The sequence below is a fragment of the Penicillium atrosanguineum genome, assembly GCF_028827265.1.
Source record: "Penicillium atrosanguineum strain IBT 20685 chromosome Unknown utg000008l_segment0_segment0, whole genome shotgun sequence".
Taxonomy (NCBI): Eukaryota; Fungi; Ascomycota; class Eurotiomycetes; order Eurotiales; family Aspergillaceae; genus Penicillium; species Penicillium atrosanguineum.
The window spans coordinates 3578812-3603792 of record NW_026623140.1 but is presented as its reverse complement, the minus strand read 5'-3'; the positions used below and the strand labels follow the sequence as shown (position 1 = coordinate 3603792).

Genomic DNA, 24981 nt, shown 5'->3' with positions numbered 1-24981 from the left:
ATTTTACATGATGTGCGTGGGACCCTCCCCTATGTAGTTGACACCCACATGCCATACACGTGGCACTTCTGCCCCTCTTTCCATCCTGTTCACTCCAGGCTGGGGGTTTCCTCACTACAGATTATAACGGGCACGCTCAGTACATAAGAAGAACTTCATATCCCTCCCGAGACCTGTAAAGAGCGGGCTAGCTTCAAACATCCAAGTATTCTGTGGGTCGCCCAAAAGATCTCCCTGAGCGGGAAACGTTCCTGTGGGCCGCAGTTCCTCTGCGGAAGTAGAAAAAAATTCCGCCTTCGCAAGTGCGAGGCTGAAAGATCGGTATGATGTGCTAGTCCTCAGCGCAGCCCCGATGTTCCATTTGATTGAGCGGTGTGTGTCTGAATACCTGTCAGAAATAGATAATGTAGATCAGCTCTGAGCCTGCAGGCTTAGCTAGTCAGCCAGTGAACTTTGCCAAAGCGATGGAGGTTCGTGCAGCTCAAAAAAGGAATACTACGAGCTGCTGTAGTGTAATCGATAACAGATCTGCATCAGACCTATCAGGTTCTACTTCAGATCTCTCAGACCCTGCTATTCAAGAGACTCTAAAGTTGGCGCGGCGTAACACAGAGTTCTCGGTCCGCGGCTTGCACAGAAAACGGGGGCTAAACGGTACCTAGGCGAGGTCCTCACATATTCCATCACCCTCAGTATTATTCCCTCTATATGAAATAGAACAGGCCCTACTTTAAATCATGTCCTAATCGAATGTTCGAGATTTGATCTAATCAAGCTCTAAGAAAACATACTCTGTTCCTAAGATCACAACTAGAAAATGATAACAAATCACGAGACAATCGGTTTGTCTAAGAGTAGACCGATTGATCGATCTTACCTGCGGCTTCTCGACGGGGCTAGGCATGCAATACAAGCAGGGGTCTACCTGAAATAGTTGTACTATATATAAGATGAAAGAATCAAAGCTCTGTACGTCAGCCGTGGGTGGCTGCAAACAAAGTGCCAAGTGGCGGTGTGTAGTCTCACCAGAAACCATCTCGTTGATTATTCGGTGGCACGAATGTATAAAGGTAGCAATTACCCACCACAACGTAAGACATGAAGCTAAATTCCTGATCATGGAAAATCAACCCCTTGTCCAGCCGGACTTTATTAGTCGACTCGGCACTTCTAATGAGGATACTATTGAGTACGAGTACTCAATACCTTTACCATTGCACTTGCAGACTTCACAATTTGACTTTGCAATCAAGCCCAGAGTCAGTATACACGCTGCAATCGCGGATGAAGGATGTCAGGCTGCAAGAGATGACTGGGAGGCAATGGGTGGAGATCTGATTGCTCACGGATGTATGCGTGAAGAATCTTTCTTGAATTTCATCGCAGTCGTTATCCCCGAGGCTATCCCAGAGAGAATATGGGCTGCATCATATGCTTCTGATGTGGGATTCATACATGATGGTCCGTCCGCCTCCATTCTCTATAGTTAAAGATGTGGAAGACTGACAAGAGCTAGATATAATCGAAGAAGAGTACATGGAGGATGATGTAAGCTCCATGCCCAGGCTGATTTGGTTTGGAGAATCTTGTTTTCTAAAATGTTACCAGGGTGCCGAGTCTACTGGTCGACAAAACTCACCTAAAACAGTGCTGTCTGCAAAGTTACGAGTAAAACAAATGATGGCTAAAGGCTTTGTATCGATGGCTCAACACGAACGAAGCTTGGCGATGGAATTTTTCAAGGAGTGGGAGGAGTGGGAGTCAGGTTGTATGGCCTTGGAAGTGGGAGGAATTCACCAATTTTCATCGCTTGATGACTAAATCACCAACAAATTTCTTACAAACGCAACAAAGTAAGTCTTTTGAAATTCCCAAGAAAAAATTCCAGCAGGATTTCTAATCGACAAGGGTAGATGGTGCGATCCACTCATCGCGTATCTGTGTGATATTTACCTTACTAAGGAAGAGGCTGCCTCGATACAGCATCTAAGAGACATGTTGTATCCCCTCGCTATAATAAGTGGTGATATCAACTCTTTTGATAAGGAGTATGATGGATTTGTCTCTACCAATCGACCCGGGCCACTGGACTCGGTCTTGTTTTACCTCCTTGTGTCTCAAGGTGTCACAGTCGGAGATGCAAAAGATCTACTGCGGGAGAAATTCAGAGAGAATCAGCTTAAGTATTACCGACTGAAGCATGAATACTTGCTTGAGAAAAGGCCTGGGAAGAAGATTAAAACATGGCTCCATCATCTGGAGTTGTGTATTGCTGGTGTATGTGTCTGGGCAGCCCGAGGTTATCGTTACCATGCAGACCTCAAGCGTCCTGAGTATAGACCTAGAGATATGGATACTCTCGCCGATCTTCTGAGCAAAGATCGCCCTATCAGCTCACAATTCTGGGGTAGACGCTGCCAACAAGACGGTGTTGCCAACATAAGAGAGAGTTCTGTTATGTTTGGAGGGCCGACTGAGCTCAACTCGGCCGACCGCCCTTCTGACAAGGCTGACCACCATGTTTGTCTGATTGCCGGTGATGAGATTCCCCAGCCCTTTCTTTCTGAAGCCACCAGAGAAGCACCAAGATCTTTGCAACACAGCAAAGCCCTTCCTGAGTCTGTGAGTTAAGTGTCCAAGACCGGGTGATAGAAGATTTCCTAACAACCAAATTCTTATTGAGGTCGTCCTCGAGCCCTTCGAATATATTGATTCTCTACCCTCGAAGAGGATTCGTGATTTAGCGATCGACGCACTTGATCTGTGGTACAAGGTTCCCGAGGACACTGTGGCCTCCATTAAAGCTGTGATTAACCTCCTTCACAACTCGTCTTTAATGTAGGATTCCAGCAGTGACCCTGTTCTCTCTCTCTCTCGCTGACCAATATATAAGGCTAGATGACATTGAGGATGCATCACCTCTGCGCCGAGGCTATCCTGCCACCCATTTAGTCTTTGGCGTTAGTCAAACCATCAATTGTGCAAATTTTCTTTTCGTCAAATGTCTCGCGCTTATCTCAAAGCTGTCACTGCCCGCATATCAAATATTTACAGGTAAAGTGCTTAATATAATGAGAGTGTTTTGTTTTATCGAATCCGAGAAATTCTAACGTGGATCTTTCGGAAAAGAGGAACTTCAGAGTCTACACATAGGTCAAGGATATGATCTTCATTGGACTTATCACGGAAAAGCACCATCAACAGAAGAAAATTTACAGATGGTGGATGGCAGTATGTTTGTCCCATTTGAATCAACCCATCCCCGTTTGATATCAATATTCAGTCGCTAACTTCATTCTCTAAGAAACTGGAGGACTCTTCCGTATGGCCAGTCGCTTGATGAGGTGCGAAGCTACGACAAATAAGTACGTGTGCTTTCTAATGACTATTCTTTTCATGATTTTTCTTATGCGTTGTTTTGCAGAGATATCGTCGTCGAAGGCCTCCTTACTGCATTGGGACGCTATTATCAGATTCGCGATGACTATCAGAATCTTAATTCTCCTGAGGTAATCTTTCGACCAAATACGCTTTTTATGATCATTTCGCTAAAATTTGTTACTTAGTATTCTCAAACAAAGGGAGAAGCAACTGATCTCGATGAACGGAAGTTTTCATTTCCATTAATCCAGGCACTCGCTCATAGCAATACCCGGCACTTATCCAGCCTCCTCCAAGCGCGAGTCTATCAGGGCTCGCTCCGCCCAGAACAGAAGGAGCTTATGATGAAGTGTATTCATCAAACAAATGCACTTGAAAGGACTTGCCAAGTTCTGGATGAACTGATGATTGATATCAAGCACCGTGTTACAGGATTGGAAGCCGAAGCTGGGGAAGTGCAAAACTGGATGCTTCAGGCCATTATCTTACGACTAGAAATAATTCGATAGTCGAAGCCTATTTGTTTTTTATTGATTTGTTCATTTGACTGGTATTTTTCGAACTTGTCCTGGAAGAAACGTTTGTGGCAGAATGAAGACCTAGTCAGATTCTCCACACCTCGTTCGTGCTTGTCTTGTTTGGATTCTCCAAAACACTTGAGCTACCATGGGATCCTCGTACCGTTACCATCCATAAATAATGTAATACGCCAGTTACGGAGCTGTGTAAATAACGATATGGGAATAGGCAGTGTGGCAAGGCGACGTGGTCCTGCAGAGATTAGGGTTCGGGGATTAAGTCGCAAGTATGTCTAATTAAACCCGATTTCGAATATGACCGTACAATAAGATCTGGACATTTACTGACTCAATATCGCGTGCGTTTAAATAGCCTAAAATATCTTCCGCGCATATAATCGCTCGCCGCGGAGAGAGGTCGGGCCGCTGAGTCAGCTCGGCCTGGTTTCCGATCTTCAAGATGCGACAAGTTGCCTCCTCCGATAGACATCAACATCTCACCTTACATCATGTTGTTCGCTCGGACAGTTGCGCGAGGCGCCATGGGTTTTCGAGCATTCTCGACGGCCCGCGTCTGCCGCGAGGAATTGTCTTACCAGGTGTATGGCCCGGAGACCGAGCAAGCCGTGCGCGACCCGATTCTATTCCTGCATGGACTGTTCGGATCCAAACAAAACAACCGGAGTATCAGCAAGTATGTGGTGGATCCGTTCTGGTATAAAACTTGTGATCCTAACGTGCGACAGGGCTCTGGCTCGCGATCTGAAGTGCCGTATCTTCACTCTGGTATGTTCCAAGGCTAGCGAAACAGATTAAAGCTGATATCTTCCAGGACCTGCGCAACCATGGCCAGTCATTCCATGCCCCAGAGCATAACTACACTGCTATGGCCGAGGATGTGCGAGAGTTCATTCAGCAGCAGAAACTCGACAAATGCGTGCTAATTGGTCATTCTATGTAAGTCCCACCCGGCCGCTTCTGAAATTCATGCTCATTGCTGATATCGAACAGGGGTGCCAAAACTGCCATGACGCTGGCACTCCAGTCACCTGAACGCGTGTCGGGACTGATTCCGGTTGACAATGCACCTGTCAATGCCGCGCTAAAGAGTGACTTCCCCAAATATGTTCGGGGCATGCAGCACGTCGAGCGGGCAAAGGTTTCCAAGCAGTCTGACGCCAACAAGATCCTCGAGGAGTATGAAGAGGTAAAAAACCAATGAACTATAAAACGAAGATACATATATTACAAAACTAATCATCTCGTCCAGTCTATTGGTATCCGCCAATTCCTATTGACCAATCTCATCCGCTCAGAAGATAACACGCTAAAATTCCGTGTCCCGCTCTCAGTGCTGGGTGCATCACTTGACAACATGGCAGACTTCCCATTTAGTGAGTCCGGGGGTTTCCAGTACAGCGGACCTACCCTTTTTGTCCGAGGAACAAAGTCGCGATATGTTTCCGATGGTACTATTCCCGCAATCAAGAAGTTCTTCCCCAATGCGCAGATCGCCGACGTCGAGGCGGGACACTGGCTTATCTCCGAGAATCCCGAGGCTTTCAGGCAAGGTAAATTCTCAGACTAACATCCCCCTCAAATAGAAGTGTCAATGTTAACATTATTACATAGCTGTCGTCAAGTTCCTCGGGTCCTCGTGATCTACTGTGGAGACTAGATAGATGATGTACTGTATACTGGAAAACAATAGACCGATAGAAGAATATATGGGGTTTATGTGCACTGTGATCTAGCCTCCAGAACAGGTAGGTAGAATTAAATTGGCTATTAACAAGAATGGATATAGAAAATCTGTCTGGCTCACGTATCACACAGCAGAATGGTTATTATCATCATACCCGAAAGATCTTTTCGAGATGATGTAGAACAAGACACCACTCATAAATGACTCGAGCGTAGCCTGGTTTTATTGCTTTGATGGGTGCTTGTCTTTCTTCCTTTTCTTCTTCCTTGATAGGCTCGAGCTCGAGGAAGGGGCGGGCGAGGCCTCGCTCATTACAGGAGAAGCAGTACCAAGCGAATTTCCATTGAGATCTCCACTGAGTAGAGAGGACTTCCTTGGACGTTTTTTGGAAGACTTTTTAGTCTTTTCGAGGATAGACTGTGGGGATTCCTTGGCTCTAGGGAGAACCTTCGACGGGGAAGACGAACGGGCAATATCGCTGGGAGCGACCCTAGAACCAAGAGACTGGTCCTGAGAGGGATTGGAAGGACTATCGTTCTCTTCTTGTGGTGTCTTGGCTTTGGTTTGCAATAGTTTATCGCTAGACCCGGGGGTGATCGAACAGGAGGAGGGTTTGGACATGGATCGGGGTGGCGGAAGCGCGTCGATAGGCTCATTACCGGGAACCTGGAGCGTGACTGATGCCTGGGAAGCTCCTGGCGAATCCCGAGAGCTTCGCAGTAACCGAGGCGACAAGGCTTTTTCATTCTCACGCTCTAGCTCGGAGCGTGAGCCGTTTGTTCGTGGCCGGGAAGGGGAATGTTCTCGGAGTCGCAAATTGGCAAACTCTTGAGTCTTGAAATTGGCCCATTGCTGGCCAATTTCGTTTGTCATCTTGATGAGCTGGTCAAACCTTGGTTCTGTGGTAGCCTTTTCATGCCGTGTAATCAAGTTCTCGCAGATCATATTGACGGTGTCTGGTGAGCAGAACCCTTTGGGGTCTGGCAACATCCTCTGCGAATTCCCTGAGGGCTTGTGCATTTCTGTCACATCCTTCTTGAGCCTCTCATACTTGCTCTCCAGGCTGTTGACTTTTTCAAAGATCTCTGCTAAGTCTGAAACCTTCTCTGCAAGTTCTTCTACAGCGTCTGACTGTGTTTCAAATTGGTTGCGAAGAGCAGCATGCTCTTGGACTCGTTTGACGATGTCGACAGTCTGCCCAATCTGAGCCGCTTTCAGCTTCTCAATCTTGGTCCAGAATTCTTGGACATCCTTGACCAGATCATTCAATGCCTGTGGACTCGCATCTTCCGTGCTAATCTTAAGCGCATCGATCCTCTGAGCAACATCTAACTTGAGTACATCGATCTCATTGCTAAACGCAGTCTTGGTCATGGATTGATCAACCAGGAAAATCAACTGTTCCTTGAGGGCCGCGATTTCCTGATGCTGGCTTTCCATCCACGGGAACATTTCTTTCATGGCCTGAACCATGTTTTTGAACAGGTCCTCCGTAGTGATATTCAAGTACCGGTTTTCCAGCGATCGTATAGCAACTCGCAGTGTCTCCGTGGTGTCGTTTGCATGCTTGACAGCTACTTCATTTTGCTGAAGACTAGCATCAACATAAGTTCTGTGTTTACGTAGCTCATTTGATACGCTTTCTTGGAGACCAGAAAATCTGTCGATCAAAGCTGAAAGATCATGCCGAAGGGTCTGAACCATTTGGGCGGAATGATCGCCCGGTGGTTGTTGCTTTTCCGCGAGAGAATTGAGGTTCGTCAACATGGTGGCAGATTCCGTTTCCAGCTTGGTGATTCGATGGTTCTGATTTTCATGTTCTAATAGTAGGTTATCGAAGTTGTTTGTCAAACTCTTTCCCAAGCCTGGGATGTTGTGCGATTCATGCGTGCTTGAACGAGCATCAAGGTCTGGGATCAATCCTGAAAATTCGGACCGCAATATCGTCGTGTCGGATCTTACTGTCGCTAATCCGCTCTGCAAAATAGACTCCAGTCTTCCAACGCTTTGGATCGCCACTTCGGCTTTTGCCTGGGCCGCTTGGCAGTCTTGAATTGAAGCCAAAGTTGCCAGACGTTTAGGTAATTCATCGACTTTCCATACCTCGAGCTCATGAAGACGGGGAGAATGTTCTCTGTACTTTTGCTTGTACCATTCCATTGAGTTTGACTTTTGTTTTCCTGGGTCCACTTCCATTTCTTCAATCGTATCTTGAGGATTGATGGATAGTAGCTGCGCGGTTCGAATTTTAGCCTCCATCTGCTCCATTAACTTGACATGGGAATCCTCTATCTTCTTCAGGAATGTGACGTTTCTTCTCTCGAGTTCACCCTCAAGCTTTTTCGTAAGGCGAGCTTCCTTGGCTTCATCCTCAGCCTCTATCTTCGCTCTGAGCTTAGCCTCGATGATATTCGAAAGGCGAGCTTCCTTGGCTTCATTCTCAGCCTCCAGCTTCGCTCTGAACTTAGCCTCAAATTTGTCCGCGATGTCAGACTCTAGCTTTGCGATCGTATCATTGCTCAAAGAAGGTGGCACAATACGAAGCGCGCTTTGTATACTCTTTATCGCTTCTGGCAAAATTTGTAGGCAAATAGCTTCTTGCGTTTTGATGCTCGCCTCAATTCTTTTTAAGTTCTCATTGCCACCTTCGCGAATAGATTGCGCGAGTTGTTTGTATCCTGGGTGGTGCAACATCGTCTTGACTCTTTCCTCAGCCTTTGACTCCCTCTCAATGCTCGCCTGCAGACCCTCTTTCTCTTTTTGCTTTATGCACAGAGAGACAAAAGCATCGAAGAATATGAGGAACTGGGGCATGATGGAGTCACTGTCGCGAGTTTCAGAACTTAGAGATTTGGCTAGCTGGCCTGTGACAGCATCGCTGGTTGTAATATCATTCTGAGCGGTTGGCTGGGATGAGCGCTCAGCCGATAGCGAGGAGCTCTCGTTGTGGCGGGTAGCTAGCGTTGCATTTTGGGGGACAGGAGAGGAATTCGTGGAAGCCGGCGTCGATCGGTAACGTCGAGGATCCTGTGCTGCGAGTGCATGTCGGGCAGGGGGTCTAGACGATGTGAATCGGCGTGTACCGTCACCATCCATATCTTCTTATTGACACCAGTATCAAAAGAGCCATTTCCGTTGGTGTATAGCAGTGAAATATGGGAGGTGCTGTCGCAAGCGAAAATCGGAATATCAGGAGTTTTCGTGCCACAGTCACTTCCTTATCACTTTGGGAGTAATAGTTCTCGTTGGTTGCGGGAGAAGGCTTGAAGGAGACTGTCCAACACGTGTCGGTGCCGCGGACGTGTGCAAAAAGTCGGGTTTATAGATACTACAAGCAAATGGTAGGATATTGGAAAGCTTGTTACAGCAAAAGAAACGAACAAGGTAGGACAAAGTGAATGAAAGAAATGAAAGAGAGTGAACACTAGCGGCCAGATGTTACTGCCGGGCGGTGAGCGTGACTTCCTTCGTTCTGCGATCTGCTCTTTCCTTTGCGCTTCATTTCGAGTTCTAGCTCTGTATCCCCAATTTGACTTTGAGCGCCTGGAAATCGGTTCTTAATTATAATGGCTGCCGTGAGTACTGGCTGGACCTGCCATTGCACCGTGTTTGCTAATACTTGAGTCTAGCAAATTTCCACCGTCGCGGAGAGCAAGGAGCTCCGAGGCCTCAACCTCATCGCCGCTCATTCGCATATCAGAGGTCTCGGTGTCGATGTCGATACGCTACAGCCCCGTGGGTCATCTCAGGGGCTTGTCGGCCAGGAGAAGGCTCGGAGGGCCGCTGCGGTGATTCTGCAGATGGTGAAGGAGGGCAAGATTGCAGGTCGCGCCGTGCTGATCGCCGGTCCTCCCAGCACGGGCAAGACTGCGATCGCTATGGGCATGGCCCAATCGCTCGGCTCTGATGTGCCTTTCACGATGCTCGCATCTTCGGAAATCTTCTCAATGGAGATGTCAAAGACGGAAGCTCTCACCCAGGCGTTCCGTAAGTCCATTGGCGTGCGAATTAAGGAGGAGAGCGAGATTATCGAGGGTGAAGTTGTGGAAATTCAGATTGACCGCAGTGTCACTGGGGTACGTGCTTCCAAGCGCTTCTGTTTACAACAGTGATTGCTGACTTAATTAGGGCAACAAACAAGGAAAGCTCACGATCAAGACCACGGACATGGAAACAATTTACGACATGGGAACCAAGATGATTGATTCGATGACAAAGGAACGTGTGATGGCGGGTGATGTGATTTCGATCGACAAGTCTTCAGGCAAAATCACCAAGCTCGGCCGTTCATATGCTCGCTCACGAGACTACGACGCCATGGGTGCGGACACCAAGTTCGTTCAATGCCCCGAGGGCGAACTCCAGGTCCGTAAAGAGATTGTCCACACCGTTAGCCTGCACGAAATCGACGTTATCAACTCGCGATCACAAGGATTCCTGGCGCTCTTCTCTGGCGACACTGGCGAGATTCGCAGCGAGGTTCGCGACCAGATTAACACCAAGGTTGCCGAGTGGAAAGAAGAGGGCAAGGCCGAGATTATTCCCGGTGTTCTGTTTATCGATGAAGTTCACATGCTCGACATTGAGTGCTTCTCCTACGTGAACCGTGCCCTCGAGGCTGAGCTGGCACCCATCGTCATTATGGCCAGCAACCGCGGCCAAGCAAAGATCCGCGGAACCAGCTACACCTCTCCTCACGGTCTGCCCCTCGACTTCCTCGACCGTGTGGTGATTGTGAGCACCCAGGCATACTCCGCCGATGAGATCCGGCAAATTCTCGCCATCCGAGCACAGGAAGAGGAAATCGACCTTTCGCCGGATGCCTTGGCCCTCCTCACCAAGATCGGCCAGGAATCTAACCTTCGCTATGCCAGCAACATCATCACCACCTCCCATCTCTTGAGCCAGAAGCGCAAGGCCAAGGAGGTCAGTGCTGACGACGTCCAGCGCAGCTTCCGATTGTTCTACGACCCGTCTCGCAGTGTCAAGTTCGTCAACCAGTACGAACAGCGATTCATCGGTGACCAAGGAACGGTCAACTTTTCGGCAGCCACTAACGGCGATGCCATGGAGATTTCATAATTTTCGGATCGGACGGTTTTTAGCGGGTCAAAAACTACAATGGTTTCTCTGTTTCTTGCCACATCAAATGATGTATGATAGGACTGGCGCTTGTTGAGGTGATCTATTTGCTTTGGAATTGAATTGAGGCACTTCATTTATCTTTACACGAAGTTCACGCTGCTACTCCACGCTCCTGTATCTCTAACACGGCGGAACTCAACGCCCTCACCAAAGTAGCCTGCAGATTTCCATAAATCCATCATCCCGCCATCGTAGGGCCCATGGGCATCTCCTCCGTCCCGAGCATCGGACCAGCGATACTCCCACATTGTCGGCCCCTGTTCGGCTTCCCTGGGCGTCGCTGAAGGCGGGTCAACCCAGTTCTCGCCCGTCTCATTGCGATACTGCCTTGTCAAAAGCTCGCGCTCTGTGTCATAGATCTCAGGTTGACCTCGGCCCATAAGGATATCGGCGGCGCCAGTAATTGAGTCGATCGCCTTCCTCCTATTAACTTCATCAGGGTTCTCATCCGTCATCTCAGCATCTTCATTGCCGTTGTTCTTGTTCTTCTTGTTCTTCTTGTTCTGCCACTTGGGCTTCCGTTGTAGACCCTTCCCTAGTCGAGCCAGAGCTTCCAATATCGTTTCGCCGAGCTCGAGATGCGTGATGATGGTCTTCAGGACATCGGCTGTCAAGAGACTATCGTCCCTGCGATCTTTCTCCTTCCTCTCGGCCTCGCGTTTTTCAGCAGCATCTTTAGCCTTCTTAATATCTTTTTTGGACACACCCTCCAACCAGGAGTCGTGGACAGCATCGGGGTCGAGGGCTTTGCGCACAAAGTTGCCTTGGTCATCAAATCGACCCTCCTCCTGCTCCGCACTCATGTTGAAAGCATCAAGCAGAGGTGCATGCTTCTTTTTAGCGCCCGCACCTAGTTCCTCGTCGACCACCTCGTCGACCGTGGCGCGTTCCTCTTCTCCAACATCGCTGTCGCTGTCTTCCTCCTCGGCCTCATTTGTACCGTCGGCATTGCTCAAATCCGCATGTAATGTCTTTCCACCCTTTGAGGAAGCGATCTGGCCCTCGATCTCATCGTCGCGTAAGAACCGAACATTCTTTTTATTCTTGCGGATCATCTCATTGTGATCGTCTCCTTCCTCGCCAAAATCTTCTTGTAGCTCGGCGAACATATCGTCATCATCATCGTCTTTCTTCTCGCGCTCGCGCTTGGCCTTTTCTTCCATGCGCGCGGAGAATCCCTCGTTGTCGCTGTCCGAGTCGTAACCGTCAAGGTTGACTGCCTTGCGGCGCACTTGCTGGCCGCGGCGACCTATCTCGTCGGCATCGAGAACGGCATCCTCTTCGAGAGCATCGGGCGCGAGGGCGGAGGGGTTGCGAAGGTCGAATCGAGGTTTCTTGGAAGGCTCTTCAGAGTCGTTTTCTTGGTGAGTGCGGGTATAATCTTCGCCCGCTCGCTTGGGTCGCGGTTGCGAGCTTTCCATGTTGCTCAGATAGTGGAAATAAAGCTAGACAATAGCATTTGTGAAGCTGTCAAACTTGCGTTGGATTTCCCTTATCCGGGGTCGGATCGGAAAATCATAGCGGAGCCAACTTGCGTCACTCTCGGCGAGTTCCATCAAAGCAGTTCACCTTCACCTTGAGCTTCGACGCTTTTCTTTCTCAAGAAAATTTAACATCTTGACAATCTTATTCCTGTGCCATATTCACGATGGTAGGTTCATTCCTGCTTGATTTTACTTCTCTGCGCAGCATTCTTGAGCTACATCTAACAGCTCCAGTTCCGACCTGACTTCATGGACGACCCCATGGAGGGCGTAATGGGCGGGATGATGCGTTCAGGCGGCGCAGCTCGCCGTTTCGATGAATACTACCGCTGTTATCCCGTTGCGATGCTTCCTGGACCTGAGAGAGAGAACGTCAACCATGGCGGCAAGGTCATTATGCCGCCCAGCGCATTGGATAAGCTTACACGCCTTCACATCACATACCCCATGCTTTTCGAGCTGCACAACGGCGCCAAGGAGAGAATGACACATGCTGGTGTTCTCGAGTTTATTGCTGAGGAGGGCAAGATCTATCTTCCATTCTGGGTGAGTACGAGCTGCACACCTGAGCGGGGGCGGGGAGCTCATACAGGACACTACTAATACTGATTTTCGGCATAGCTCATGCAAACTCTTCTCTTGGAGCCCGGTGACCTGCTTCAAATCAAGTCCACCGATCTTCCTCCCGGTCAATTCATCAAACTTCAAGCGCAGTCAACCTCTTTCCTCGACATTAGCGACCCTAAAGCCGTCCTAGAAAACGCGTTCCGGAACTTCTCATGTCTTTCAAAGGGCGATGTCTTCACATTCGCATATAACGATCAAGTCTACGAAATGGCGGTTCTTGAAACAAAGCCTGCGGGGGCTAAGAGCGCGGTCTCTGTGTTGGAAACCGACTTGGAGGTGGATTTCGCTCCTCCGGTTGGATATGAAGAACCTCAACGCACTAGCGGCACTAGCACACCTGGAAGTGTCGTCAGCGGGGGCAAGGGAAAACTCCCAGCTGGCGGACTGCTTCATCCCCATGGTACTATGGCACAGTCTATCAACTATTCCGCCATTGCACCCGAGGCGACCGATGCTGCAGCTGGTGCCAGGGCCGTGTCCTCCAACTTTTTGTCGGGAGGACAGCGCCTGAGCGCGAAGAAGGGCAGCAAGGCACCTACTCCTCAAGCTTCTACTCCTACCCCGGGAGCCACCAACGCCCAACACCCTCCCTCGGCCCGCCAGACCAATGGTCCGCAACCTCTGCGTCTTCCTCCCAACCAGCTCTTCTTCGGATATGCCATCAAACCGGCTAAGCCTCGTGATGAGAACGGCCAACTTGTTCAAGAAGATCAGCCCAAATTCCAGGGTATCGGTCAGACATTGCGGGGGAAGAAGAAGGACGTGGGTGGGTCGGCTACTCCCACATCAGGAAGCGAAGCCGACAGCCAAAAGGGTAAGGGCAGCTCTAGTGGGCGAACCCTGGGGAAGCGCTGATCTAGACGATCGCTTCTATTGATGACGACCGTGCACAATACCTCAAAAACTCTAGATGTAGTCTCTGGATTGGTGGCAGGCATTCTTTATATACGGACTTAGCATGGGTCAGGCGTTTCGGGCAGTGTTCTTTTAGCTTTAGTGCAGAGTCTATCAATCTCTAATTGAAGCTATATCTCCTTAAAAATCAACTTGTAGGTAACCGGTTCGTCCGACGCGCCCCGATGCACCTCTTGGCAAGCCGAGGTCCACCGCAATCTCGATAGTTTCCCATTCCATCTCAGCCTCTAGAGATAGACAATCGGCTCAATATGGCCTCAGTGCCCGACCCTTTAGCGCCTTTTGCTAAGATAGGACCTTCTGTCTATCTGCAGGATCCAGCAGACTCGATCAGCCATGACAGTCAGCCGTTGATTTTCATTGCGTTCTGGATGAACGCGCCGCCGCGTGCCCTCGCCAAGTACGTGGTTGAGTATAGACGCATGATGCCTTCATCTCGGATTGTCTTCATGCGCAGCTCATCAAACGACTTTTTCTGGGGATCGAATGCACGCGCACAGCAAGCCAGAGTTGCACCGGCAGTGGAAGCACTCCGCACGTTGGCCCCTGAAAGTCCCGTGTTTATGCATCTATTCTCGAACGGCGGACTGTCAAACACCACCAACCTGCTACAAGCATACTTCAAAGCAACGGGAAAACCACTACCTATCTCTTCAACGATCATCGATAGTGCTCCGGGGACTGCGACTATCGCAGCTGCCATGAGAGCCTTCTCTTTTGCGCTTCCGCAGATGTGGATCCTGCGGTTGATTAGCAAGAGTTTTTTATGGCTCTCTTTGATTCTGGTCAAGGTAGTTCAGACTATCAGGAGATCTCCTGGCCCTATCGGCCTTGCTCGCAAGGTGATTAATGATACCTCCTTGGTGAAGGCTGTCAACCCCAAGGGTGTGCCCACTCGCTGCTACATATATTCGGACGCAGATGAGCTGGTGGACTTTCATGACGTGGAGATGCATGCATCTGAGTCGGAAGCGTGCGGGTGGATAGTGCACCGTGAACTATTCAAGGGGACGCCCCACGTTGGCCATATGAGAGCTGAGCCGGATCGATATTGGGGAATCGTCAAGTCGTATTTAGAACCCAGCCTTGAGGCATGAGCAGGATAATTCGATGAGATGTTGTTTATATTTAATCTTCATATCACTTTTCTTTCTTTGGTTCTTCATTATTTTGTCAACGTGCCGGGTTTCGACGTTCTCCGGACAGTACCATTGTTCAGTCACAATGACCTTGACCTCGGAGTGCCTAGGTACTAAGGCCCGGGGTTCAAGACCGGAGTACAATTCCGGAAAAGGTTGGACCTATTGACTGTTCCTTTAGAATTGGCTAGCAACGACGACAGTCGCGCATCATCGGATCACATTGGTCAATCACGACGTCAACCACGAATTTACCTTGCCAATGCCGAGTTCTGCTCTCGGGCCACCCTTTATGTTCTTATTTTATTTTCTACTTGGGCGGTACTGCTGGCCCGGATGTAAGTGTCACTTTCAAAGTTGACCTAAGGGACTTTGCTCACGGCATTGACCTGCCCACCAGGCTATAGCTCTTGTGAGACAATCCCCGCCTCGCCTGCAATGTTTCAACAACGTGCAAATGAGGAAGGCTTCCTGTCAGTCAGCAATAATAGAGACTTTCGATTGGCTCTTCCAGGCTTCGGTCGACCACTGGACTTTGCACCACGAGAGCAAAACATCTATGGCGTGGAGAGCCGGAGCATGTTCCCTTCTGCGCTAGATGACCGAGACATCGACTATGGATTCACCGAGTCAGTCTTCCTAGTGATCACTCAGAAGCCTGCTAACTTCGCTTAGTCTGCCTGCTCTGACTCTTCGAGAGATGGAAATGGTCAAAACCATGGAAGATATCACGGACATCCCCCAATGGTGGAGAAAAGTACGAGGCGATCCTTTCCCCTTCCAATTCACGATAATGAAGCTAAAACTTTAGATCCACGAGCCTGGAACTCCCGCGGAGTGGAAAAAAATGGCCCTCAAAAGCGGTAGAGATATCACTAAAAATATGGCCAACTGGATCATCGAGGAGTTGAAATATAAAGCCATGATTTACGAGGAAAGCAGCGCAGTAGCGTTGTACAATGGAGACATCACCAAATCCGACACCAACGTGCCTGATGATGTTATGAAAGAACTGAGACGAACGGCCAAAACCTTGGAATTTGAGGAAGAAGAGCTGCAATTTTACCACCCGGGCAGCATGAGCAAACAACGGGATCTGCTCTCGATGGCTTTGTACCCGCTCATTTACGGCAAGAGCCGCATCCTTACGGACCGTGTCATCTGTCTTGATGATGCACTACGCTACGCTGGCCAGGGCGAAGTTATCCCGGTCCCCAAAGAGAGCGGAGTCACCAGAGAGGACATTGCATGGCGCGTGACTGCTCGAGCTGACATTCAAGTAAAACCGTACAGCCGGTTGTTCCAAATCCTCCCGTCGGACTGGGAATTGGGGGATGATGGACGGTGGCATATTGCGACCTACATAAACAACCTCCATCCAGTAAAGTGCAGGGATATCTACAAGGTTATCGAGGACGCATTCAACTGTTTGATCCCGCAATTCAATATGTCCATGACGCCGCTGAAAGATATGCTCCATTCCCGTGCGCGCATTGAATACCAAAAAGCCGAATACTACCCAGTCTCGAAGGAAGTGGCCGATTCGGAGCCAAAGATCGAGACTAAGGAGGCACAGAGCGAGTTCAATGAGCGGTACGAGAAGTGGAGAATGGAGAATTATATCGCGGTTCAACCTGATGCCTGCCAATTCATTCCTTGGGCTGTCCCTAAATGCCTGATGTCCAAACTACCAGAAGATCTACCCAGCGCGGTGCGCATCGAGCAACCCGTCAATCTCAACGAGGACTATAAAGAGCGCGGACTGCAGGTGATCACCCGATTGATCGGTCTAGACTTGACTCCAGAGGATCCATTCTACCAAACAGACTGGCACGTCGAGGGCCAGATGGTAAGCAGAATCACTCCCGCGCAGTGATATGGACTAAAACCACAACAGAACGAGCACATCTGCGCGGCAGCATTCGTGCACTTCGACGCCGACAACATGAAAGACGCAAGCATGGAATTCCGCAACATAGTCGATAGGGGTACACTCGAAGAAGTCGAGCATGAGCCCAACGACTTTATCTGGCTGAAACAAGTCTTCGGCCTTGAAAACGGCGAGCCAGCCATCCAACACGTAGGCTCCGTCAAATGCCCAGTCGGCCGGACTGTAATCTTTCCCAGTATAGTGCAGCATCGGTACACGGGATTCGAGCTTCTGGACCCGACCAAGACGGGCCATTTACGCGTACTAGTGTTTTACCTGGTCGACCCGAATATCCGGATTATTTCAACGGCGAATGTCCCGCCTCAAAGACTGGATTGGACACTTGATATCAAGGATGATGGGGGGAACCTCACCGCTACGATGGCGAAATTGGCGCTTGATAACAAAAACGAAAAGGGGAATATGCCTATGTCTTTGAGTGAAGCGCAGGAATACAGGGTTGAGGCTTTGGAAGAGTTGGTTGAGTTCATGCGGTATCAGCATGTTGCTTTCGAGTCTAATATACTGATGCTGTAAGGGGGAGGGCGGGGGCCTTCATTATGCGGCGTGGAAATTTTGCTAGTCTCTAGGTTTTGAGTACTTTTATCCAAATTAATCAAATGTTTACGTCTTCAATAATCTACATCTACGAGAGATCGGGCCATATAACATTCAAATCGCCGCGCTATGCCATTCATACAAGACCATATACATAAACTAAGCGTAACCAGATGCACTGTTGTGCTGCTTTTTTTTTCCATAACACCGTGGCGGTAACTCCAGTCCCGGCCTTCTCTAACGACCCTTCATCTCCGGGAACTCGTCTTCAAGCTTTAGACGAGCGGAAACATTCATACTCATGAGTTCCTGGATGAGGAGCTTCGCGGCGTAAGGAAGAACCATCTTCACAACCGAGCGAGACGACTTGCATCGAGAGCACCAGTTAAGGTAACCCATGAAACCGCACTTCTCACAGACGTCGACCTCGTGCCGATCAGAGGAGATCATGAGACGCTCGAGCAGAAGCTGACTGGTACCGTAGGCGATCAGACAATCACGCTCCATCTCACCGAGACGAAGACCACCATCGCGCGAACGACCCTCAGTAGGCTGGCGAGTCAAAGTAGCAGTCGGACCACGAGCACGTGAGTGCATCTTATCTTGAACCATATGCTTAAGCTTCTGGTAATAGATTGGGCCGGTGAAGACGTAGAACGGAAGCGGTTCACCCGTGATGCCGGAGGTGAGCATATCCTTTCCACCATAGCTGAAGCCGTGATCGATCAGAATCTGGGACATTTCCTGAACAGGGCTACCGCCGAAGCAGGTACCGTAGCCATGTTGACCAGAAAGGACACCTGCTTTGCCCGAAACAAGTTCCAGCATCTTCCCGACGGTCATTCGCGAGGGGAAACCGTGGGGGTTCATGATGATGTCTGGGTTGATACCCTGGTCGGTGAAGGGCATGTCGGCCTGATCAACGATAATGCCTACGACACCCTTCTGTCCGTGACGAGAGGAGAACTTATCACCAACCTCTGGGCGACGGGTCTGGCGGGTCAGCACCTTGAGGAGCTGAGTCTCACCCTCGGTAGCTGAGACCATGACCTTGTCGATGTAAGCAGGATCGGGAAGCTTGTAGGTCATGGGCATTGGCTTCCAGTCAGTTGGCTTGCCGGAGTCAGAGCCCGGAATGCCCATGGCTTGCGCGGCGTCGGGAGTAACCTTGTTGATGTAAACTTCGCCGGCCTTGACCTCTTCACCTACTGCGGCCAAACCATCACTCTCGAGGAGAGCATGCTTGCGGATGGGAGCATCATTCTCATATTCCGGTCCGTGGAGACGATCTCTCAAGCCGTTGGGGTAACTCTTGAGATTGGTGACGTACTTGCGGAAGACCTGGCAACGTCCGAATCCACGGTCCACCGAGCCCTTGTTCAGAACCAGGGCATCCTCAATATCGTAACCAGAGTAACTCATCACAGCCACAGTGGCATTCTGACCAGCAGGCAGTTGGTCGTACTTGGTTAACTCGATGGTTCGTGACTTGACCATGGGCTTCTGGGGGTACACCATGAGATAGAGAATAGAATCAATACGCTGGAACTGATTCGAAGCAATCGCGCCAATAGCTTGTTTACCCATGGCACACTGGTATGTGTTTCGAGGAGATTGGTTGTGGTGAGGGTAGGGAATAAGACCAGCAACGGCACCGAGGACGGTAAAGGGCTCGATCTCAAGATGACTGTGGGCCTCGTTGATGTCCTTCTCGTAAATGGAGATGTAAGAATCGTTCTCCTCGTTCACATCGACATATTCGACTAGACCCTGAGCAAGGAAATCATCGAATTCCATGGTACCAGCACGCAACTTCTCAAGATGGTGACGACGAACCCGCGACTTGCCATTCTCAACGACAATGAGAGGCCGACAGATTCGACCATCATCAGTTGCGATGTGAACAGCGCGCTGGTGATGATTGATGTAAATGCTAACAAACTCTGAGATTCTTCCCATGCGGCGAAGCCTGCGGAAGGAATTCAGGAAGTACTTGGGTCGTCGTGTCAAAGCTGTCGGTGTTCCGTTGATAGAAATAGTGTAGGACCCAGGGGCATAAAGTTGCATTCCACCAACCGTTGAGATGTCTTCGGCACCCAGCATGAAGATTAAGTTTCGCACAGGACCCTCCTCGTCGTTGGTGGTAATATGTGTCATGAGAGCCAAGTTCTTGACCAGACCGCAAGCCTCTCCTTCGGGGGTATCTGCAGGACACAGCATACCGAACTGGGAAGGCTGCAAAGCACGAGGACCAGAGACCTTTCTGGTCTTCTCGAACTGACTGCTAATACGAGTCATCATACCAAGGGCAGCAATGTAACTCAGACGACTGAGAACGTGGGTCACGCCAGCACGCTCCATGCGGAAACGCTTCAAGCTCCAGTTACCCGTCGAGATAGCACGGTTCATTCCCTGGGTGATGTGATTTCCATGCATACTCATGACACTCCATGCGTCGAACTGTTCGGCTCGGTTGCGCTTGTTCAAGACTTTGTCAATGTTCATCTTGATGTCGAAGCAGAACTTCTTGAACAGATCTTCGAAGAGTAAAGCCAGCATCTGACCAGCCAGTTCCAAACGCTTGTTTCCGAGATAATCGCGGTCATCAACCATCGTCGCGTCGTTCTTAGCCATCAACACACGACGCGCCATGTGGGCGACGTAGATAGCCTTTGGTCGGAAGTTCATGTCCTTGACCTCAATGTGAGAAATGATAACGGTAGCAATTGCCTCAACAGCCTCCTGAACATGAGTACGGCGGTAAGCGCCTTGCTTGCGGTTGATCTTGATCCGAGTGCCGATCCACTCCAGGGCTTGCTGTTGAGTGAAAATCCCCAGGTTGATCGCCTCCTCGAAGTTGATCGCAAAGTTTTCTTGGTACAGGGAGTCGGAACCGGCAACGAGCTGCAACATCTCCTTGTCGGTGTGAATTCCCATGGCTTTCAACAACACCACGATCGGAATGTCTTCACTGAGCACGTTGTGCTTCACATGAAGCTTGTCTTTCTTGAGGACGATATAACTCTTCGACTTTCGCTCGTTGGAAGAACTATCAGGAGAGTCAGTAAGGATGAATCAACATCAACAAATGAGATTTGCCAATATACCTAGTCACTGAGGCCTGAACAATCTCCTTCTTCGGGTCTGTTTCGACGATAATTCGATTCTTGCTCAGCTGTTCCTGGACAAGAATGACCTTCTCTGTACCATTGACAACGAAATAACCGCCCGGGTCCAGCGGACACTCGTTCAGAACCGTCATCTGCGCAGGCGTCTTGTTCGCCAGCACACACTTGGAGCTGCGAAGCATAATCGGCATCCGTCCAATAGCGACACCCCGTCGAATGACCCTTTGGCGTCCACGAACATATTCAAAGTCGACAAGGATAGGCGCGGCATAAGTCGTATCACGAAGACGACACTCCTGTGGTGTCACATCGGACTGGAAATCGATACCAGAGTCCTGCGTCTCGTCGGAGCGTCGTGGCGAGCCAACGTAGATGTCGGTGAACTTAATATAGAACTGGTGGTCCACGTCACTGCGAATAGTCGAGCTCGACTCCACGATCTTCTTCAGTTGCACTTCGACAAAGTAGTTGTATGAGTCAATGTGCTGCTTCACCAGACCCTTGACTTTAAGGAAAGCAGGGAGCAGGTTCCATTTATCTCTAGCAGTGTCGATCGGGTCGGTCAGGGACTTGTTGTAGTAGAAGGGCTCCAGAAGTGCATCGAAGGGATCCTTGGGCTTGTATTTGGGACGCTGATCATTGGCGGCGTCGTTGGATTGGTTCTGCAGGTTCGAGTCCGTAGCAGCGAAAGAATGGCGCTTGCCCCTAGGGGTTTCAGCGGCTGACTGGTTCGAAGCCTGTTTCATTGAAAATTAGCATGACCGTCAGGAACGAGTTTATGCGCGGGTAAAAAAGTTTTGTTACCTCCGACGGGCGCCGGGCCTGGCTGGCCGCAGAGGGTTGCGACCTCTTGCGGGGCGGCATATTTCGAGAGCAGATGGCAATTTTTCTGCGATCTCGCGATTCAAAGCCACATAAATGTCTGTGAGAGAGAGGCTGATCTGGTATGCGTCGTCGTATTTCTCTTGGAGGGGAAAGGCCGAGAAATTTGGAGATCGCTTATCTAATCAGTCAGCTATCCGTATCCGGTTAGTGCATATACACCTGAGGCAGTTATCGCGTCTTATCTACAAGTAATCAGAAATGACTTGCTCTACTTTCGCTGTGCAGTATGATGTCTATTGGTGGCGAATGTTGTTCATTGAAGTCATGATATACAAAAATATTGTACATCGAAGGGTTGCGGTTACGGTTGGGATTTACTCTCCCCATACCGAGGCTAGTATATATCTGCGGGGCTTTCTTCCAGATGTTGTCCAACAGCAAGCACGGTCTTGGCACAAAAAGCACCCACAATTCATGCCCAGGCAAAGGGAGAACATCGGAAGACATACAAATAGTGTAGACCGGTTGACAATAATGTTTGGCGCACTGTTCCATGTGACAGGGTTATCTAAAGTTGCATACGTGCAGGCAAGAACCAAAGCGGGAACCCACCAGCGACTCTACTGGTTCAACCAGCTGGAAACCTACAGTAGGTATTGCTCAGGTGCCTTTTCATAAAAGCTGAAGACTATCATATTAAAATATATATGTCCATGTCTCAAAGAGTCAGGATTGTGTCCAGTGCAACCCCGATTGGATCTTCCAGTGGGTCCCAGCCTCGATTCTTCACACAACGTGGCCAGCACCAGATATATTTCGATGTCTGTGACAGTTCCAGTAGTTGGCACGTCATGCATGAATTATTTAGGTCATGAACTCATGGAGACTCGAAGGAAAATGACTGCGCAGAGGACACTGTACAAATGTACTACCTAAGATGAATCGGTGGAGGCGCTAGAAATAGCCCGCTGGCAGTCAATGTTCTATGTTCTTGACAATTCCACTTAGGCTATCTCTTTTCTGCGTCTTGTTGGTAAGTGCAAGTGATTTCCATGTCTCACCGATAACTAAAACTATTGTGCTACATGATACTCCCGTCCTTGGTACAACTAAATTCCATTCTCTAGATGACGTGGGCTGGTACGGAAGCTCTTATCTCTTTGCCACACATGCTGTGCAGTTAGAATTCGGGAAGATCTACTCTCTATTTGCCACGAAATGGGTATTTCTTTAGTCACTTTCTGTTTTTGAGGTTGGGTCTCTCCTTTGCGCAATGGCGCCGAGCTCAGTGGGACTTATCGTCAGACGAAGTATCGCTGGCTTAGGAGCAGCGGGTATATCTTTGGGCTCCTTTGTCGCAATGACACGGCTGGTGCCCCTACGCTACCGACCGATCTATACCGGCCTTTTGACCTCAGTGCATGGCACAGCCTGTGTAGCGGGTCCTCTGTAAGCTTCATCACCTCGGATAAACCAATGCCGTTCAAATGTATCATAATATACCGTAAGACAAAAAGACGTATTAATATCCGGGACTATTCTTACTAGTTATAGGGCTAGACCCGAATCGCGATTATTGGTCTAGAAGCAGTTGGTGCAGGGGAGTGGAGCGGAGCTTTAGGGTTGATTTGCCCAGATCCTAGGCCAGATGGCCATGCACTGTTCAATGTACTTGTCAAGACTTGGGGAGCAAGTGGATTACTCTAATTGTCAAAGGCCGAAACATGGATTCTCGGTTAGAAAATTGGTGCTGGCGCACGAAGCTATTGCGAATCGGTCGAGGCGCAATTTTTGGCGTTGGGCATGGAAGCGCCCCCCAATTCCGTGGTTCATTTGGGCTCTCAAAAGCAAAGGGCGCCAGGCTCGGCTCTCAGAAGAAACCATAATAGCAGGCAGTAGTTCCGCGGAGAGGGATTGGATGTATCATTTTACCCCGATTGGAGATTGGAGAACGGGTAGATCATCACGTCACAGCCAAGTGAGAGATCCCTGCGATCGTACAGTAGGAATCGGGTTCCAGAGAGGGGAAAAGGTGTTCGGCAATGATTGGCGATCGCAAGTCCGATTACAGTAGAGGAAGTCAGAGCCCTCAGAGGGGACGACTGGGGTTCGAGCAGGATCTCCACACCAGCGCTGGTATGCTCGTCATTCGGTGGATCAGGGGCTTCAGCCGACACGATCAGCACGGATGGCTTGTATCACGTTCACCGCTTCTCTTGAGGCCCGAGTCCTTATCATCTCTTTTGGCTAGTCCATGGGGTGATTCCTGGCGCGTGTCCACAAGAAACACAGCGAACCTTGGGTACGACGGGGCGCGAACCACGAACCATCGCCCCTTTTGATCCTAGATATGACTACCTCTTTGACTCGGTGATTCCAGCACTTGGGACTAGCACCTGAGACTAGCACTTCAGAATCTATCTACCAAGTACCATTCGGTACAAATACCCGGGACCGACACTGAAACCCGATCAGGTACATCTGACATGCCCCGTGCGGTGGCTTTAGAGGGCGATCCGCTGTCACAACTTCGGGCGCTGCACCACTCGGCGCGTCTCCACTCGACTGAAATGATACAGTGGCGTGGAGGATGCACCTGCATCTGCCACGCTCTCGCGAACAGCGCATTCTTCGCTCTCCGCCTCGGCCCCCTTGCGCCTGTTCCCTGGGACAGCGACGGTGACGGGACTGGTATCAGTCCGACTTGGAATTGACCATCGGATCTCGAGCCCTAGCGACGAGGGTCTACCCCAGGCTCCGTCGAGAGCTGCACTCAGGTAGTGCAGAACCCAGAGCCTCTCCAATCACGTTCGGCCCCCAAATGATTTCCGAGTAACTCTGGCATCATCTGCTGTGGCCGTCAACTTCCCACTGGCGTAGTTTGACCTTCGCGAAAGAAACCCCGCTGGGGTTCCAGGATGCAGTAATTCATCAAATGTAAAAAGATCGAGAATGGCAAGAACCGAATCATCTACTTTAATCGATGCAATTGGCGAAGAAATCGGGGTCGAAAATAGTTGTTCGTACGGCCAAACCCGATTAGGGTTTAAAGTCTCCCCGCTCTGGACTCTTCTTCTTCCCAGCCTCTTCAACTTTCGCCCCTCTCCTTCTCACCGTGTACAACATCCTCCTCCCCCTTTCCCCTTTCCTTGACACTGTTAGCTCTCTGTTCGCGTTGACACATTCGTTTGTTGTATTCGCCGTGTTTCGCTAAGTGGAGGGTTAGCGGTAAGTTGCTCCATCCCACTCTGCAACTCCCTGCGGCTGATCTCCGCACTTTTCAGGTACACACCGACCTTGGATTTTTTTTCTCCCACCAAACATCCTTAGATGACTTCGACTCGGTCCTTGGATATCGACCTTTGAACTAGCTCTTTCATATCCTCTCGAGGCGTTCATTTGTGTGAGTGTGGTCCTTTTTTGCGAAGATCGGGTCCGCCGCACCCCTCAGCCCCTCTCCGACCCCCTTCCCCTTACTTGAGACGACCCTCCGAACGCCCACACCGCCAGCCCACCACAAATACCCCTCACCCTGTCCCTGCCACCGCGGCTTGGCTGCCGTATACTTGGGGCGTTGTGAGCGGAGTCTTAAAGCTCGTTGCTAGCTTTTTGTGGTTGGAAACATT

At 49.8% G+C, this 24981-nt stretch overlaps 9 protein-coding genes across 9 annotated transcripts; 6 read left to right on the top strand and 3 right to left on the bottom strand.

Moving 5' to 3' along the window:
* Positions 1 to 1118: 1118 nt before the first annotated feature.
* On the top strand, positions 1119 to 1490 carry N7443_010893 (uncharacterized protein; the record flags this gene model as incomplete). Its single annotated transcript, XM_056890949.1, has 1 exon — positions 1119 to 1490. One exon carries the CDS (start codon positions 1119 to 1121, stop codon positions 1488 to 1490), a length of 372 nt encoding a protein of 123 aa, XP_056737440.1.
* A 2918-nt stretch (positions 1491 to 4408) lies between these two features.
* On the top strand, positions 4409 to 5560 carry N7443_010892 (uncharacterized protein; the record flags this gene model as incomplete). The annotated part of the gene is made up of 6 exons (XM_056890948.1): positions 4409 to 4593; positions 4646 to 4685; positions 4732 to 4856; positions 4911 to 5106; positions 5170 to 5470; positions 5532 to 5560. The coding sequence occupies 6 exons, from the start codon at positions 4409 to 4411 to the stop codon at positions 5558 to 5560; spliced, it is 876 nt and encodes a 291-aa protein (XP_056737439.1).
* A 266-nt stretch (positions 5561 to 5826) lies between these two features.
* Positions 5827 to 8700, bottom strand: N7443_010891 (uncharacterized protein; the record flags this gene model as incomplete). Its single annotated transcript, XM_056890947.1, has 1 exon — positions 5827 to 8700. One exon carries the CDS (start codon positions 8698 to 8700, stop codon positions 5827 to 5829), a length of 2874 nt encoding a protein of 957 aa, XP_056737438.1.
* Positions 8701 to 9170: 470 nt separating this feature from the next.
* On the top strand, positions 9171 to 10686 carry rvb2 (RuvB family ATP-dependent DNA helicase reptin; the record flags this gene model as incomplete). The annotated part of the gene is made up of 3 exons (XM_056890946.1): positions 9171 to 9179; positions 9234 to 9680; positions 9733 to 10686. 3 exons carry the CDS (start codon positions 9171 to 9173, stop codon positions 10684 to 10686), a joined length of 1410 nt encoding a protein of 469 aa, XP_056737437.1.
* A 143-nt stretch (positions 10687 to 10829) lies between these two features.
* N7443_010889 (GYF domain-containing protein) lies at positions 10830 to 12170 on the bottom strand (the record flags this gene model as incomplete). Its single annotated transcript, XM_056890945.1, has 1 exon — positions 10830 to 12170. The coding sequence occupies one exon, from the start codon at positions 12168 to 12170 to the stop codon at positions 10830 to 10832; it is 1341 nt and encodes a 446-aa protein (XP_056737436.1).
* Positions 12171 to 12397: 227 nt separating this feature from the next.
* N7443_010888 (polyubiquitin-binding protein UFD1) lies at positions 12398 to 13715 on the top strand (the record flags this gene model as incomplete). Its single annotated transcript, XM_056890944.1, has 3 exons — positions 12398 to 12400; positions 12462 to 12779; positions 12855 to 13715. The coding sequence occupies 3 exons, from the start codon at positions 12398 to 12400 to the stop codon at positions 13713 to 13715; spliced, it is 1182 nt and encodes a 393-aa protein (XP_056737435.1).
* Positions 13716 to 14026: 311 nt separating this feature from the next.
* Positions 14027 to 14872, top strand: N7443_010887 (TMEM53 family protein; the record flags this gene model as incomplete). The annotated part of the gene is made up of 1 exon (XM_056890943.1): positions 14027 to 14872. The coding sequence occupies one exon, from the start codon at positions 14027 to 14029 to the stop codon at positions 14870 to 14872; it is 846 nt and encodes a 281-aa protein (XP_056737434.1).
* Positions 14873 to 15352: 480 nt separating this feature from the next.
* Positions 15353 to 17381, top strand: N7443_010886 (DUF4246 domain-containing protein; the record flags this gene model as incomplete). Its single annotated transcript, XM_056890942.1, has 4 exons — positions 15353 to 15543; positions 15590 to 15671; positions 15726 to 16763; positions 16812 to 17381. 4 exons carry the CDS (start codon positions 15353 to 15355, stop codon positions 17379 to 17381), a joined length of 1881 nt encoding a protein of 626 aa, XP_056737433.1.
* Positions 17382 to 17639: 258 nt separating this feature from the next.
* Positions 17640 to 21394, bottom strand: N7443_010885 (DNA-directed RNA polymerase III core subunit RET1; the record flags this gene model as incomplete). The annotated part of the gene is made up of 3 exons (XM_056890941.1): positions 17640 to 20451; positions 20510 to 21267; positions 21335 to 21394. The coding sequence occupies 3 exons, from the start codon at positions 21392 to 21394 to the stop codon at positions 17640 to 17642; spliced, it is 3630 nt and encodes a 1209-aa protein (XP_056737432.1).
* Positions 21395 to 24981: the final 3587 nt, after the last annotated feature.